General features: G+C 45.4%; 1 protein-coding gene across 12 annotated transcripts in view; it reads left to right on the plus strand.

The window, feature by feature from the left end:
* CARD19 (caspase recruitment domain family member 19) overlaps nt 1-17561 on the plus strand; it is a 58048-nt gene extending 40487 nt beyond the window's left edge. For 11 of the 12 annotated variants that reach the window (XM_075938929.1, XM_075938928.1, XM_006129717.4 and 8 more), the window contains 2 exons: nt 3408-3479; nt 9751-17561. In XM_075938929.1, the coding sequence (XP_075795044.1) occupies nt 3408-3479; nt 9751-9866 (188 nt within the window). In that variant the 3' untranslated portion in view covers nt 9867-17561. The remainder of the gene's footprint in view (nt 1-3407; nt 3480-9750) is intronic. The other variant, XR_012906498.1, reaches the window with a different exon arrangement.
* The last annotated feature ends 447 nt before the right edge of the window (nt 17562-18008 follow it).

The raw sequence follows: 18008 nt of genomic DNA on the forward strand, positions 1-18008 counted from the left end.
GTGATTGCAGTGGTGAGCCTGAATTAGAACTGCAGAACACAGGCCCGGCGATTCTAAAGCGCCTGCGGGCCAGCAGTGTCTGTGTCTGGGGTCCTGGGCCCTTTAAATCACCACCACAGTGATTCTGAGGGCTGGGGGGTGTGCCACACTCTGGGCAGTGATGAGAGCTGTGGAGGGAGGTGACACACTTACTGGCCCTGGCCCTGGACTTGGCCCCGCCCCTGCCCCTTCTGGGGGCACAGAACAAGCCCACCACCACCACCTTGCCCCAGGGCCCAGCCTGGCTGACAGCTCCCCTGGAAAATGACTCAATTCCTGGAAAATTTGTACTCCCTGCTGTCCCTATATCTATAGTCCAGGGGGTAGTCAGCCATTTTTTGTCACGGTCCCAGTTTCTTGGTCAATGTATAGTCACAGTCCAGACTTCAAAGAAAATAACAATACAAAATAACAATAATGATGACAATAAGTAAATAAAAAGATTGTTGTGGCCTGTTATGGGCTAGGGATAAAGGGGAAAATAAGCCACACACAGCGCACCAGTAAGAGACCAGCTGGCTGGGGGCAGGGCTTGTCACTACACCCTGAGTGCTAACCCTGGTGTTCAGCTAGCTGAGTAGCATTGTCATGGCCAGTCCGGGGAATCCAGCAGCTGGGCAGCACAGTGGCTGTACTCCTAGCCCAGAACTTTCCTGTTACTTCCCAGCTTCCTGCCCTGAACCCCCCAGACCTCCCAACCTCCTACCCTAACTCCTGTATCTCTCAACCTCTGCCCTGAGTCCCTGCACACCTCCCAGCTTCCTTCCTTAACTCCTGCAGCCCTCACAGCAGGGGCGCCATTTTAGATTTTGGTGGGGGGGCAGCTACATGTGTACGCCAGCTCCAGCCCCAGCCCCAGCTGCTGCCAATGCCATGCAGCCCCAGCTCTGGCCCCAGCTCCTGCTGCCACCACATGGCCCTGCCCACCCCCCCCCCCCCCCCCACTCTCCCACCACCGCCAAGCCCACCACACCAACTTACCTTCCACATCAAGGAAGGCGAGTGCTGCAGCATGGCTCTGCTGAGGGGGTGGGCAGGATTACAATTCTTTTTGCATGTCCATGCAGGCGCGCACCTTAGAGGGAACATAGGCAGCCAAGCAGCAGTTTGCATGAGAGGGTCCTTTTGCTCTGCTTGATGCACCTTGATAAGCCTGCATTTCTTTCACTTCAGTGGAAGAGGGAAGAGGAGTGAACAAAGAAAACTACCTGTGTTCCTCTCATGCCCAGCTAGAGAGGGGAGCCATGAGATAGTATCCTGCTACAGTAGGAAATCGAGGGGTGGCTGCAGCCCCCCCAATGACACCCATGCCTCACCCCCTGACCCACTGCCCTGAGTCTCCACAACTCCCTGCCCTGCCCTCCCTAACCTAATGTCATGAGCCCCCTGCATTCCATCCCACATTTACATTTCTTACAGGTACTCTCCTGTCACTACACCTCTCCAGTAGGGATGTAAGCAACTAGTTGACTAGACAACTACCTGAGAGTGGGTAGTCGAGTAGTGACTCAACTAGTTGCTCCCCCACCTTGCTGTCTCTATCAGAGAGAGGCAGCAAGGGGGGAGCAGGAGCCAGTGCTGGGAGGGAGCTGGCTTAAAAGCCAGTTCCCCCAGCACTGTCTCCGGGATGGCGGGCAGGGGAGGCAGAAGCATAGCAGGGGACCAAGTGCAAGCCAGTAATCAGCTGATTCCCAGCTTGTGCCTGGACCCAGATGCTGCACCTCTGCATTTTAAACATATTAAGAGCCAAAAGGTAATCAGTTGTTCCAGCTTGCTCCCAGTCCCCTTCACCGCTGCATCTCTGCTTTTTAAATATATTAAGAGCCTAGCAGAGCAGCAGCGGGTATAGCTCCTATTCAATTAGATGATTACCCACAATTTAACATCCCTGCTCTCCAACCACTGCCCTGAGGCCTTCCCTAGCCCCCAGTGAGTGTACAATAAAACAGTACCTGTAAGAAACTTATTACTACTCCGCCTGAATAGGTAAGAAATCGTGATAGTCTGAGCCTCCCCCATAGCACTCAGCTATTAAACAATGGCCAATTTTTTCTGCTGAATGAAATGTGGCTTAGCAAGGCTGTATGGCAATATCAGCACCATGTTTCATTTCAGCTGGATGTGCTTAAATGGGATTAGAATTAAATATACAAAGACCTTTGCAGTTCAATTGCATTCAGAACCATGAACAGCAACAGAGAATATTTTCAGTGTAATATTCATTACTTTGCAGCGTGCATCTAAATGCATTCACACACAATGCTCTTCCCAATTTTTTTTTTTTTTTGCTACAAGTAAGGATACACAGCTCTATAGCAATAGCTGTCAGTTAAATAAAAGAGATGTAGACCCACTCAACAATGTGAAAATCTTTGGTTCTAATTATATATAGAATGGTTGATGACTGGCCTTTTTCTTTTACTTTCTGGCCCTAGATAATTTAATGAGGTCTGAGCCTGCAGTCCTCACTCAAAGAAAATTCTCAGAAAAGTCCAGGGAACTGAAGTCTGGGGTTTTGAGCCTGGACTAAAGGACTGGAGCCTTTGGGCACGTCTACACAGCAGGGCTAAACTTGAAATAAACTACACAACCTGAGCTACGCTAATTGTGTAGCTTACGTCGAAATAGCTTATTTGGGCACAGTCTACACAGCAGTTATTTCATGATAGAGCACTCTTCCCCGACTTCCCTTACTCCTCATACAATGAGGGTTACAGGAGTCGGAGTAAGCAGTCCTCCAGCTCAACATTGTGTCACAATAACTGCTAGACGCAGACTATGTTATTTCGTAATAACTGGCTGCTGTGTAGACATAGCCATAAAGAACAGTGATTCTTCCTGGCAGAGAGCCAGGAGAAGAGAGGGATGAAGAATGCAAAACATGAAAAAATGTGGAAAATGACTTATTCGGAGCCAAATTTCAATATTGTCACTCTCAGCGAATAGTACCGTACGCTACAAGCAGTTCATTGACATCCACGCGACTACATGGGGAGTCAGGTACTCCTCAGTGTGAGTGAGGGTATAAAATGTGGCCCCTATTTTGCCATTTTTTAAAGAAAAAGAGGTGTGTTTTAACACAGACTAGGAACTTTTTCATGTGCAGTGTAATTAGGCCTCCCATTCTGAGTTCTTAATAGAACAAGAGAGGCTAACAGTGTTAGACTCGTTACAATGTAATAATATACTTGCAATAAAGTGATTATATTGTATAGTGCAGTAGATACAAAATATAAATGATTGTGCAAACTTCTTTTGAATAATATTTGCCATGATAATAACTGAAGATAGTGAATCATTAGATTAAACTAAGCTTTCACTTTTCTGTGCTCTTTTACTAAAATTCACGTTTCTTTTATTGTCCTTAGGTCCCATGTTCTTCCTTGCTTGCTTTAGTGTGGCTGCAGGACTCGCATTGTTCATGTACTGCTGTACCCCAGGTAATCGACTCTGGAATTGTTTTGAAGGAAACTGTTTATTCTCGGTCACCTTACCATAAAATACATGTGAAGATAGGCCTGCCAACAGGAATTTCAGACCCCAGGACAGCACAATCAATGCTCCCCCCTCTCGCCGCCCCACCCCCCATCCTCCTCTCTCAGACAAAGCCACAAGCCACCCCTACACATACCTGGAGAAACCCAAAGTGATACCCCTCAGTCAGAGGACCCCGTGATGGGTTGCAGCCCCAACCCCCACCTGCCCAGAGGTGCCCCTCCCACTTGCCTTCCCCTCTCTGCCCCGCCCCCCAAGCTCTGCCTCCCACCATTTCTGTGCCCTGCTCATTCCCTTTTCCTCTTTGTCTCTCCACCCAACTCTGCCCCCCACTAGTTCTGTGCCCAGCTCGGCTCCTTCCCCTCATTGCCCCCCAAGACCTCCCAGCCCAGCTCCCTCCCCTATCCAGCCACCCCCAGCTAGCTCTGCCCCTCAGTTCCTTTCTCCCAGCCCCTGCCTACCTCTGTCTCCACCCCTCTGCTCTTTTCCCCTTCCAGCCCAGCACCCCCCAGCCATCCCAGCCCAGTTCCTCTGCCCAACTTGGTCCTCACTCCCCACAGTTCCATGCCCAGCTCTTACCCCAGAACTCGGCTCCTTCCTTTCCAGCCTGGCTCTCCCCTCCCTACTCACTCACCGGCTACAAAGTTGCAGCCATTTCTGCCACAGCCCAGCCAGCTTCTCACCCTAGTTCTGCCTTCCCAGCACAGCTGGGGTTTGTTGTCCTTACTCACCCTCTGGCCAACTATGGGCCGTTCCTGCCCCGGCACTGTCTGGTGGGATATACCGCCGGCCCGGCAGAGCTGCTTTGCAGTCCGTGGCAGGCTCTGCGACTCAGGAGAGTGCCTAGGAGCCCTGCAGCCCACCTGGGCCTTGTAAAAAGGTCCAGGTCTGGCAGTCGCCAGAGGGCCCAGAGGCCCATTAAATGGCTCAGGCCCCTAGACAATTGCCCTCTTTGCCTCCCCCATCAGCAGGCCTGTTTGACGGATTCACTGTGTCTTGAATAAAAGCTGGTTTTACACTAGAGCTAATGGAAGATGTTCATTGTTCATTAAGGAGGTTAGACTGCAACCTGTGCACTGGGGGTACTTAATAAAAAGCCAAGAAACAAGAAGAGTCACTTTTAAAAGATCTAAACCATAGTGTGGGGAACCCCCATTGCTACAGCAGACAGAGGGGATTCATGCTTCCAAATTAGAAAACTTATTTAAGTAGCAAATCGAAATCTAATCAGTGCCTGCACTCTCGGTTACCTTATCACAAGGAGTCTCAGAGGAGTAGCCGTGTTAGTCCATAACTTTAAAAACAACAAGTAGTCCCGTGGCACCTTAGAGCAGTATTTCCCAATTTTATTTGGTCACGGAACCCCTAGAGTTGCCTTAAAAAAAAGAAAAAAAGGCCCCTGCCGCGTTTTGTTGAGCCAAAAAAAAAAGCCCTTGGCCATGGCTCTGTCTCTTTAACAGGGGGCAGGAGGAGTGCCGGCTCTTTGCGGAACCCTTGCTTTCGCTTCACGGATCCCCAGGGTTCCCCGGAGCACCAATTGGGAAACGCTGCCTTAGGGGTATGTCTACACTACAGCACTAATTCGAACTAACTTAGCTAATTCGAATTAGCACATCTAGACTTAAAAACTAGTTCGAACTAGCATGTCCACACTGAGTGGACCCTGAACTGAGGTTAAGGCTGGCCGGAAGCAGTGCCGGCAGGGCATCAGATTAGGACTTAAGAGTGTGGAGCTGCTGCCTCAGGCTAGCCGAGGGCTGTGCTTAAAGGGACCCGACCCCCACCCCGGACAGACAGTTCTCAGGGGTTCCCCGCTTGCAAAGAAGTCCTGGTTTGGAGTGCCCTGAGTGCCCACACTGGGCACATCACAGTACTCAGCCATCAGCCCGGCTGTACTTGCCGCAGGCTGCCATCCGGAGGGGGGGTCAATCAAGGGGCTTCAAGAGAGTTTCCACCCCGAGGAGCCCGCAGAGCCAGCCCAGTCCTCCCCATCGGGGGCTTGTACCCCATTCTTCCCTCACCTCCTTCCACTTACCCCTCCCTAGCCCCCCTTCCTGATGTACAAAATAAAGGACATGTGTGTTCAAAAATAGAAACTCTCTTTATTGAACAAAGCTTGGGGAGACTGGGAAAAGAAGGTGGGAGAGGGGAAGACAGAGGCTGGGAGAGGGGAGGGCAACTAAAATGATCAGGGGTTTGGAACAGGTCCCATATGAAGAGAGGCTAAAGAGACTGGGACTTTTCAGCTTAGAAAAGAGGAGACTGAGGGGGGATATGATAGAGGTCTATAAAAGCATGAGTGGTATGGAGAGGGTGCATAAAGAAAAGTTATTCATTAGTTCCCATAATAGAAGGACTAAAGGACACCAAATGAAATGAATGGGTAGCAGGCTTCAAACTAACAACAGAAAGTTCTTCTTCACAAAGCAAATAGTCAACCTGTGGAACTCCTTGCTGCAGGAGGCTGTGAAGGCTAGAACTAGAACAGAGTTTAAAGAGAAGTTAGATAAATTCATGGAGGTTGGGTCCATGGAGTGGTATTAGCCAGGGGGTAGAAATGGTGTCCCTGGCCTCTGTTTGTGGAAGCTGGAGATGGATGGCACGAGACAAATGGCTTGGTCACTGTCTTCGGTCCATCCCCTCCAGGGTCCCTAGGGTTGGCCGCTGTCGGCAGACAGGCTACCGGGCTAGATGGACCTTTGGTCTGACCCAGTACGGCCATTGTAAGCTGAGGGCTCAGGGTCGGGGGTCTCAGTGGACCACCTTGATTTTCATGCCAACCTGCTCCTGGGTGGCCAGGCTGGCAGCCATCCTGCCCTAGACGGCCACTTTCCTGTGCCTAGTGCGGAGGTCGTGGATGGGGTCCACGATGTCTGCACTAGACCAGGCGGGTGCCCGCCTCTTGCGGACCTAGGCAGGCTCCTGGGAGCCGCCAGCCTGGTCCCGGGAAGAGGGGGAGGGCTGGGGGGCATCGGGTGGCTGGCTCGAGCCGTGACAGGTGCAGGGTCTGCTAGCTGGGTGCTGGCAGGCCTGCACCTGGCACGGGCACCGTAGCCAGCCCGTGACCCTTTAAGGGCTCCGGGGCCGGGAGGGGGGCAGAAGAGTTTCCCTGGTGGTGCCCAGAGTGGCCACCAGGGAAAGCTGGGGAGGGCTAGCCTAGCCTCCCACTAGTTCGAATTAAGTGGCTACACAGCCCTTAATTCGAACTAGTTAATTTGAACTAGGTGTTAGTCCTCGTAGAATGAGGTTTACCTAGTTCGAATTAAGTGCTCCGCTAGTTCGAATTAAGTTCAAACTAGCGGTTTGCCTGTGTAGCGCCTATCAAAGTTAATTCGAACTAATGGCTGTTAGTTCGAATTAACTTTGTAGTGTAGACATACCCTTAGAGACTAACATAAATATATGTCTATAGCATCATGAGCTTTCGTGGGCAAAACCCACTTCCTCAGATGCGATAATCTTGAGTGTAGAAACCCTCCCTCTCCCTGCAGATTCTGAAAGGTCCCCTTTTTTAATCCACTCAAAATCATCTCATCTGAAGAAGGATAAATTGACCTTCGTTGTCACTACTCTGTGAAGGCACCACAATAAATAGCTCTAAGTACATCGACCATAGCTATGCTCTTCATGCAGCTGAAGTTGCATAATTTAGATCGATCTTCCCACATCGGCTATGTCTAGACTGCAAGCCTCTTTCAAAAGAGGCTTTTTTGAAAGATACTTTCTAAAAAGCCTCTTTTGAAAAAGAGTGTCTAGACTACAACCAGTACTTTTGAAAAAGCAAGCCGCTTTTTCAAAAGAGAGCACCCAAGCAGTTTGGATGCTCTCTTTCGAAAAAGCACAGTTTGAATTACATAGTGCCTGTTTTCGAAAGACCACTTTCAAAAAAAGGCATTCTTCCTCGTAAAACGAGTTTTTTCGCAGTCAAAAAAACTGCTGTGTTCTTTCGATTTACTTTCGAAAGAACACAGCAGCAGTCTAGATGCAGGGGAAGTTTTTTCAAAAAAAGGCCACTTTTTTCCGAAAAAACCCTGTAGTCTAGACACACACACGGTGTAAAAGAGCCTTCATCAATGTTGTTGCCTTAATGGACTCTCTGTCAATGGAGGATTGGTGTAATGGAACAGACCTGTGCCCTGACTCTCCCTCCTCTCCCCACACTTACCCCTTACAAGCAAAAGGCACAGCATCTGGCAACGGTATTGATGCAAGACTAGGGAGTTCCCCGATAGCTGAGGAATTCAGTGATGGGAATCTGACTGAGACTTTATTATGGCCTCTTTCTGCTGCCTGAGTGAGGCTAATGAGCCGTATTGTGGCTTTGTGAATCCCACCCTTCAGAGTATTTCAACTTTATTTGCTTCTCCTGAGAAAGATACTGCCTGGGCCCTAATTACCTTGGCAAATTATGTCATAACTTGAGCTTTGTGTATTACCACCAGGGTGCTAGTCTTTTTCTTTTGTAGGAGATTTGCTGTTTTGGGGGAGGGGATTGATTTTGTTTGTTTTGTTTTATTTTGTTTTGCTTAATGCCGCTCATTACAGTGGGCAAATGCTGCTCACCTGCCACAGCGCCAGAGTTTACATATAACAATTCAAATAAGAGTTAACAGTGTGAAGCAGCTGCAAAAAAGCCTGCTATCATTCTGGGATGCATTCAGAAGTGTGTCAGATTAAAGACATAGGAAATAATTATTCTGCTGTGCTCTGCTCTGCTCATCCCTGGGGAGGCCTCAACTGAAGTATTGTGTCTAATTCTGGGTGCTACAGTAGGAAAGATGTGGACAAATTGGTAAGAATCTACAGGAGAGCAACAAAAATAAGACCAGGTGGAGCAACTCTGATCTAGGAGGACAGGTTAAAAAAACTGGGCATATTTTTCTCAAGAGAAAGGGGGAGTCTGAGGGCTGTGACCAGTTCTTCTCCATGTTAGGGATGTGAATGGTTAATGGATGAGGCTTCCTGTTCTGGTTAACCGGTAGGGGTTGCCTCAGCCCCATGGGTTTCACCACAGGCAACGCTGTCAGCGACAAGGTTAAGAGGGTCTCTCTCCTCCCCTTTAACCATAATATTTAACCAGTTAACCAATTAAACTGTATTTTACATCCCTACTCAATGTCCACCGAAGATAGGATAAGAAGTAATGGGCTTAGCCAGAAGCAACGGAGATTGAGGTCAGATATTAGGAAAAAACTTGCTAACTATAAGGGTCATTCAGCTCTGGAACAGTCTTTTGAAGGAGTTTATGGAATCCCCATTGGAGAATTTTTTTTAAGAACTGGTTGGACAAACAGCTGTCAGGGGTAGCGAAGGTTTACTTGGTCCTGCTTCCATACAGGGATTGGATCTGAATACATCTCATAGTCCTTTCCAGCCCTAAGTTTCTATGATTCTGCCTCCTTGAATCTCTCCGGGTATGTCTACACTACCACCCTAGTTCGAACTAGGGAGGTAATATAGTCAACCGGAGTTGCAAATGAAGCCCAGGATTTGAATTTCCCGGGCTTCATTTACATGTTGCCGGGCGCCGCCATTTTTAAATGCCCGCTACTTCGGACTCCGTGCCCCGCGTCTACACGTGGCACGAACTAGGTAGTTTGGACTAGGCTTCCTATTCCAAACTACCTGTACAACTCCACGAGGAGTACAGGTAGTTCGGAATAGGAAGCCTAGTCCGAACTACCTAGTTCGTGCCGCGTGTAGCCGCGGGGCACGGAGTCCGAAGTAGCGGACATTTAAAAATGGCGGCACCCGGCAACATGCAAATGAAGCCCGGGAAATTCAAATCCCGGACTTCATTTGCAACTCCAGTTGACTACATTACCACCCTAGTTCGAACTAGGGTGGTAGTGTAGACATACCCTCCCATCCTAGCTTCAGTTGTACGCAGCGTTCTTTATTACTTCCCCAGAGCTCTAGTGCTAGCTGACAAGCACAGCCCAAGGAAAACTTAAGGAAAAGAGATAATGTTAATAAATATTGAAGGTGTGTCAAAAGACCCATAGATTTTTTTTTTCACTCTAGATTCTGAATTTTTTGAAATCAGAGGTCCCTTGGCTGGGCTTTTCTGTTCAGTTAGTTTACAAAGTACTCACAGGAAAAAGTTCTCCCCAGAAGCGTGTATGTAAAGAATCTTTGCAAAACACTGTTTATTAAAACTGTACTTGTTAATTGACTAGTTTACATTCTTTTTTCTCTCCTATGTTTTTGTTTTAGATCCAAAAGTAATAGGAGGAGCCAAGAAAGTATTGGGATTTTCTCCTATTATCATAGGAAGACATGTTAGAAATATTTGTATGGTATATATAGAAGACACATCAAGGAAAAATTAAGGAAAAACTACTTCTTCAGTCTTCTATGCAGTATACCTGCCAATGGAAAAACAAATATATATATATACACACACTATATATTATACCAAAGATATCATTAACTGGCTTTAGCAGTAAATATGCTGCTTCAAGGTGCTTCCTAAGGGTCAACTATATATGAACTTGGGGAAATGGATCATTTATTTTTGTAAATGCTTCTTTTAAAATATTTATCATTTGGGGTGACTATTTTTAATACCTTAAATGCATATCCTAAGCAATTATAGCTCATAAGCCATGTTTGTGTATTTGTGTTTTATACTGGTGTAGAGGAACAGCATTTTAAAGGATGTAATTCTATTTTTTACTGGTTCATTTAAGAATGACACTTAAAAAAACTAGAGCAACCCAAAGCCTTACTAAGAGATGGACCTAATCTTTTGTGTCAGGATTGTTCATTCCTATCTGTATTACTTATGCTACATGAGTTCAGAGTTAGAGGCACTATCAATGTTCCCTCTAATCTTTTCCATTCATATGTGGATATTTTCCATTCAGGTGCAGAATACATTTTATGTGCAATGAGGCATGTGCAAATGTGCACCACAAACAGAAACACAAACCTGGCTGTGGGTGCTCTGCTAATCAGCTGGGTGGCATGGGAATGTTTCCTAACTGACCACACAAGTGTACAGCTTCCAGGGAACACTGGTCACTGTCCTACAAGGCTCAGCAGTGAAGGTACGTCTAGACTGCAGTGCTATTTTGGGATACTAGTGTTATCCCAAAATAGCTATTCCGCATCTTTTGAACCAGCCTGTTATTTCAAAATAGATTTCGAAATAATGGGCTCGCTATTCCGACATACCTGTAACCCTCGTTCCATAAAAATTTAGATTGAATTAAAATATGCAATTTGTGTAGCTCAGATGCACCCTGAGTGTATTCAAACCCTTGCAAGGCTTCCTGACTGCCATTGCTGGAAACTCTTAGCATTGTGATAATATAGTGATGTTGGGTAAGCTTCACACAATGGCCCATTGTCTCTGTGGGATGGCAGAAATATAAAGCTTTTGATACTGTAGGTTTTTCAGATATACATAGTAACTTCTTTCCTTTCCAGGGAAGCTGATTTAGTTTTGGTATGGCCAGAAAATTGAAGTTGTCCAGAATATTTGACAGTCACTTGGGAACTAATCAAAGCCACTTGATGGGTTTTGTTTATGGCTGAAAAGATGTATTTTAACATGAAGCGCTGTAAGATTTTCTAAGGCAGCTTGATCACACATTAGATTGTTTCTTCTGTGGGTAAAATCCTGAAACAACAAAGAGTTGGTGTAAGGCTAAAGCATGTGTACAGGAAGTACAGGGAGCCAGGACTGAAAATAAGATTGGGGGTTGTTTGATTGTTTGTTTTGCTTTTTGGTCCCAATCCTGCTCTCACTGATGTCAGTACAAGTTTTCTTTCCTCTTATTCATTCTCCCCGCATATGGTTTTCTTGGTTACAGGTAGTGATATTCACAACGGGTGGGTTCTCTCATGACCTACTCCAATGTATAAAAGAAGCTGGAGAGAACCTTCCTCAAATTGTTTGGTAAAGCAATCTCTTCTCTAATCCCATCTTCATGAGGAATGTTTTGCCCATCTGTTTTTAATTGAATGGCTATGCCTTGATTTTCCTTCATATCCCCATGGACGCAGTTAATCACAGTGGGTGATACACTGCAGTGTTTTTCTGGAAAAATGGATGTTTTTCCGGAAAAACTACACTTATGTCCACACTATAGTTGCCTTCTTTTGACAGAAAGTTGAAAGAACGCAGGGGTTTTTCCAACAGCAGTAAACCTCTTTCTACGAGGAAGAAGCCTTTTCCCAAAAGAGCTGTTTCAGAAAAAGGCAAGTGTGGACGGAGAAGAGGGTTTTTTTTATTTTTTTTCGAAAGAAGAGGCCTCCAGGAAAAAGCATAGGTGCCTCAGTGACCACTCCGTCCATAGTAATCACAACTTAAATGTGAGATAGCATCCATTGAAAGGCTAGAAATGTGAGATTGCTAAAAGCTTAAATGCAAGATAGCTTTTGCTGTGTAGATGCTCTCTTTTGAAAGAAGTTTTTCCGGAAGATCTCTTCTGCAAAAGCATTTTCCAAAAGAAGCTGGCAGTCTAGACATAGCCAGTAACAGGTACTAGCTTCATGTGTTGCAGATTTTCAAGTCTTTCATGGTTGACTCTCAAGTACCCCAGTCTGGGGCATGTCTATGTAGGAAAGTTATACCAATGTAAACTACGGTGTGGATGTAAATCACTGCAGTTGTGGAATAAGAGAGGGATTTATGGGATATTATCACATTGGAAACGGTTGAAGCTAAAACAAATTTAAAAAATAACAACCTCTACTGGTATAAGTATACCAATATAACAGGTAAAAGGTCTCATGTAGATAGGTCCCAGTCTATGAAATCTCCCTCCCGTGGAGAATAGGTTTCTAGGACTACTCCTGGTATTGCTTCATCTTAGGGCAAAACCTGTTTGCACATCTTGTTTCACCACATTTATAGCATAGTTTTCCCCAAGACCCATCTTTCTGAAAAATAGGATAAGTCTGAGAACCCCTTGCCCTTATGGCCACCCTATAAAGGGACCCAGTCTTCCCAATGTGGAAATATGTTTTGTATTGTCTCCTGGCATCTCAGGGCCTTTCCACACTGGAATCTGATCAGATTTAGCAACTGCCCCTAAAGGACTCAATCCTCAGATACAGACCAGAGGTTACAGAATGGAATGAAGTATATAAGTCCTGATAGACAGGGTCCTTGTTATAGCGCCTCTGGCACTGTCAGCAAGTGTCTCTTCAGGCATCTTGATAGGTAGATGTCCCCATCACCATCCAAAGAGTAGTAAAAAGTTGTCCATAGGTCTTTTCCCTGGGCTGTTTAGTTTTGGACTGTAACCTCCGATATTTTGATTTACACTTTCTCCTCATTCTAATCTAAAGTGGACTTTTTTCCACTTAGAACCTAAGCAACACTCCCTTGTGGCAAAGGGCCTGGATGAATGGTTTGGCTTATATATAACACCAGTGCACCAGTCAGTCAGGTAAAGACAAAAGGTCCTTTATTGATGCTGCCCTGCCCCAGCTTGGGACAGAAAAAGGGCTGGCATAGCAATAATCAACTAACTAACCAGTCAAAACACACCCCAAGAGTTGTCAGCATTAACAGTTTGATTAGGCAGATTTCAGGCAGCACCTATTGGCTAGTCTCCCCTCCCCCATCCTCACACACCTCCTTACTGATCTGTTCCTAACATTTATACAATTTCCTGAGGTTTCAAGGGGCTAATCTGGTACAGTCTGTAGTGTGATCCAGTAAACAATAGCTGATTTCCTGGGTTATAATCTCCCAAACTAAAACCTGAAGAGGAGGTGGGGACCACCCAACAGAAACATGGTAGCCTCTTCAGGTGATTAACGGTTCTATGACATACACCTGTCATCATTCATGGGACCTGCATGCCCATAAATGAATGGCAATGGCTCTGATCCAGCAAGGGATGGAAGCATATATCTAATGTCAAACATGTGAGTAGTTCCATTGATGTCAGTGGGATTACTCATGTGTTTTAAGTGCCTCCCTGAATTAGGGCTTTCACTAGAATATCTGGGATTTTTTTTTCCAAATTTCTGAGCACCACAAAAAAGGTTACAAGGACTGGATAGTTTGCACCTAAGAATTCATCTGACTGTAGGCTGATTGTAAGATCAAAATCAAGGGCACAGTATTCAGGTTGCAAATTAAGTTATTTTCCAGCTTTAAACTCTTGTATATCTTCACATAAATGCCTTCTTGCTCCAAAGAGAACCCACATTATCCTCTTAAAACAACTGATCTTGTTATACATTCTTCCTTCTGAGGCAAATTTCACAAGAAGCAATAGCAACTCTGGAGAGCAGAGGGGGTGAAGGAGACAGGACCAGTTTTCTGAATAACAGACCCCTCAGAATATTTTCAGGAATATGTGACCAATTGAGGAAGAGCTGAAAGAGGAAATGTCAGTAGGAGTTTGGCCATTGGAGGCAGAAGGCAGGCATAACTAGACTGCATGGTTTGCCTGATGACATTTCTAAATCTGTGCTTTAAGTGGTGTAACTCAGGGTGCATCTACACTGCACCGTTATTTCGAGATAACTAGCGTTATTTCAAAATAACAATGCAAGCATCTACACAGCCATTCTGTTATTTCAAAATAATTTTAAAATAACTGACAGCTTATTCCAAAATCTGTAAACCTCATTCTATGAGGAATAACGCCTCTTCCAAAATAGCTATTTCAAAATAAGGATGCTCCACTGCTGCTATTTTGAAATAGCCCCACTGCAGGGCCATTCTAAGTTATTCCTCCCCAGTGCCTCCTGGGGCTCAAAATCGAGATAGCATGTCCACATTAGGGAACTAATTTTGAAGCTTCCCTGCAGTGTAGACGTGCTATTTCGAAATAAGCTATTTTGGAATAACTACTCTGAACTAGCTTATTTTGAAATAGCCGTGCAGTGTAGATGTACCCTAAGTTACGTTCATCAGAGGAGCTCCTCATTTTCGTACACATACAGCAAGGTCAGGAGTGGATCATGGGACTATTTGAATATGTAAAATAAAATGGACATGAATAAAGATTCTGTGCAAAAGAAATATCATTTTCCCTTACCCAGCAGAGCAGTATGTGTAGATGCATTTTCCTCCATCTGCACCATCATCTCTCATGTTTATTTTGATCTATTACCCACAGGATCAGGGAAACTTATTATAGGAAAAACTGTGACAGTCCTTGCAGCATTTCCTATAAAATTGCCATGAGCACTACCCACAGCTCTGCTGCAGAGCTGCACACTGATCCAGCATCGTGCCTACCTCCAAGTTGGAAAGTGCTTTAATTATATTCTGTTCTTCCTATGTCTTGGCCGTGTAGTTAGAGCCAGAGCAATTGTCTTCCTAGCACCCCATATCTAATTTATAACATCTAAACCCAAATGTGAGTCTCCCTGTGCTACTTAAATCCCACAGGGGAGCTTCTCTCAGGGAAATGAAATACAACACTCCTAATATGTAAAAGTGTTTTAAATCTTTGTGCCAAGCTGTATGGGAAACCTCATTAGAGTGAGATGATTTCTGTTTATAGCAAAAGCACTGAATGAAACAGAGTCATCTCAGACAGCCACATCTCATTTTGATGCAAATACAGCAGCCTTGTTACTACTAAGCAGCTTCTCTGGGTCTAGATTAGCCACTCTAGTGTTCCCTGGACAAAAAGACTTTAAAGTGTGATTTGTTGTGAGTGACTGTCGAAATCCTACAGAAAGAATCGGTATTTTGTATGCTTTGAAGGCCAATTCTGCCACACTATCTCACTGACTGGTAATAGCCTCTACCAGCAATTCCACCGCAATACCCAGGGATTGGGATCCTACTCAACGTAAGGATGCCAGAATGTGCTCCTGACATGGGAAAGCACACAGCACCCCAAAGCACCTCAAAGTTGCCCCAGGGCCCAGCAATTTAAAAAGGCCTGGGGCTCCCAGCCGCTGTTATTCCAGCTGCGGCAGTGACTGGAGCCCTGAGCCCTTTAAATCGCTGCCAGAGCACTGCACAGTGCACTCCAGGTGGCTTTCAGGACTGGCTGGCAGCAGTGTGGGGAGGAGCCAGTGCGGCATGCTTCAGGCAGTACTGAGGGCTGGTTGCCCCCAGCTCTGCCCTTAGGCCTGAGTCCCTACCCCTTCTGGGGGCATGACGCCAGGCCCCCCCACACTTTGTCCAGGGGCCTGGCAAGTCTGTTAGCATCCCTGCAGCTGTTGGCTGGACACCCAGCTCTGAAGGTGGTGCTGCCACCAGCAGCAGCAGCAAAGTAAGGATGGCATGGCATGGTGTTGCCACCCGGACGTCTGCGCTGTGGCTGGCGGCAGCGCTGCTGTTAGAACTCTGTGCACAGTGAGGGTTTTCCCCTGAAGCTTGACATCCCCTCCCCTCCTTTGAATATGTTCTGTACCCCCAGGGGGCCTGCATCCTTCAGTTGAGACCCTCCACACCTATGGCCTCTTGAGCTCCCTTTCCGCCTTCCATTCCTATAATTCTTTTATTATTTATTTTACTTGACATAAATAAAGTTCTCTTTTGGATCACTCCATCTATTGGGATAGAGTCAAATCTCCCTGCAAAACTAAAATAAAAGCCTGCCATTAAAGTATTCACACCATAATGTTTAGACCCTATTCCTGCAAGGATTTACACATTTACTTAACTTCACGCATATGGAAGTAATCCCGCCTGTGTATATTTAAGTAGCAGTTAAGAGCCCACTGGATCAAAGTTATTTTCTAGATTATGGGGGGGGGGGAGGTTACTACATTGAACAATTGTTCCTGTGTGTCTGCTAAGGATTTAATATAGCTCAGCCATATTTTCAGCATCCTCCAACCTACTCAAAGTTAACTGACTATGCACAGACAGAGCTGTGTAGAGAGGGAAGAAATCTGCTGTTCCTCCATGCCTGAAACCATAGCCTCACGTTACAGTAGCATTGTGGAACGGGGGTGGGGAGGGCGTTGTCCAGCACATCTGTTAAATCACTGATTTACTGGCTGCACAATACCTCCCACCCACCCAAAACAAACCAGCCCTCTGCATTGTCCTGGTCCAAACCTTTGCAGTGTATGGAGACTGTCTCGGATTGCCAGCCTTTAGCCTCTGCGAAACAACACTTCTTTTGCTTTCAGAGTCGTGCGGGGGCACGGCAGGGAAGTGCGACAGGTCCTCTCCTCCCCTCCCTCCAAAGTGCATGCAGTCCAATTTAAATGATTGCTGACATTCTACTGAACTTTTTTCCCCTCTGGTTTCTGTCATGAATGGGCCGTTTGATTTAGATCAAAACAGAGCTGCCTCTAGTCACCACAATCATGATGTCAAACCTCATCTGATTCAAAGAGAAGAGGTGGGCAATATTCTGATCTTTAGTCCTTGCCAATAAAGCAAGCAGGCTGACTGCCTGTAAATACTTAAACCAGGCTGAGTGGGCCATCTGTATCCAAAGGGAAAGGGAAACAAAATGACACATCACACAATAGGTTTGTACAACTCCATTTGCACTGTTTAAAGCATGACTTGTCTGCTTTATTGGCTGCTGTATTAAAGTGTTAAATCACTTAGGAACATGCTGGGTACTTCAGCTTTAGTTGGGCTTCTCCAAGCCCCACAGGAAAGTTGGCTCCTCAATTCCCACTGCTTTCAATGGGACTTAGCAACTTTGACTATTTCAGCGTTTGTGTCCTGTTTGTAGTACTGTATGTAACTATCACTTGTGGCTTTGTTTTGGAACATTGTATACAGTAATAATAGCAAAATAATCATAAAAATATATTAATATACAATCTTTCAATCTGAGCTTTTTTTATTAGAGAATTATATATACACCCATTAGTCCAGGAAATTCTCTGAATTCTTGAAAAGTCTGGCCAGTGTTAATGTTACCCTAAGAAATGCAAGCTAGCTAGCTAGCATACTGTATGGGTTCAGTATTTTATAGTCAAATAGCCTTGTTCATGTCTTCTGGTGAGAAAATTTAAAATGTAATAGTCGTGTGAGCTAAAGGAAAGTTATGAAGTAAAAATGTTAAACAAAGCTGTAAATTCAACTTACATTTTAATAAAGAATATGGGCTGGGGCGAATATACTGCTGTGTTTTTTCATGTATTTTGTGCTTTGCATTTAAGTCAAGAAGTGCCCTACAATGGGTTACATTGCCTCCTAATGGTTGCTGCATACAGGGCTATATTACCACTTAGGGCATGTCTACACTAGGGAATTATTTAAAAATAACTTATTTCGAAATAGTGTGTCCACACTATGGGGAAGCCTTGAAATTAGTCCGAGGCAGGTTCTCTTAATGTGAACATGCTACCTCAACTTAGAGCCCCACTGGGGAGTAGTTGTTATTGCAAAATAGCTGCAGTGGAATGTCTACACAACTGCTATTTCGAAATAACTATTTCGAAATTAGCATTATTCCTAGTGAAAACCCGGAGTTATTATTTTGAAATAACCAGCCACTTATTTTGAAACAACAGGCTTGGTAGTCTGGATGCTCTGCTTGTTATTTTGAAATAATGGGAGTTATTTT

This window comes from Pelodiscus sinensis, chromosome 11 (genome assembly GCF_049634645.1).
Source record: "Pelodiscus sinensis isolate JC-2024 chromosome 11, ASM4963464v1, whole genome shotgun sequence".
NCBI lineage: Eukaryota > Metazoa > Chordata > Testudines > Trionychidae > Pelodiscus > Pelodiscus sinensis.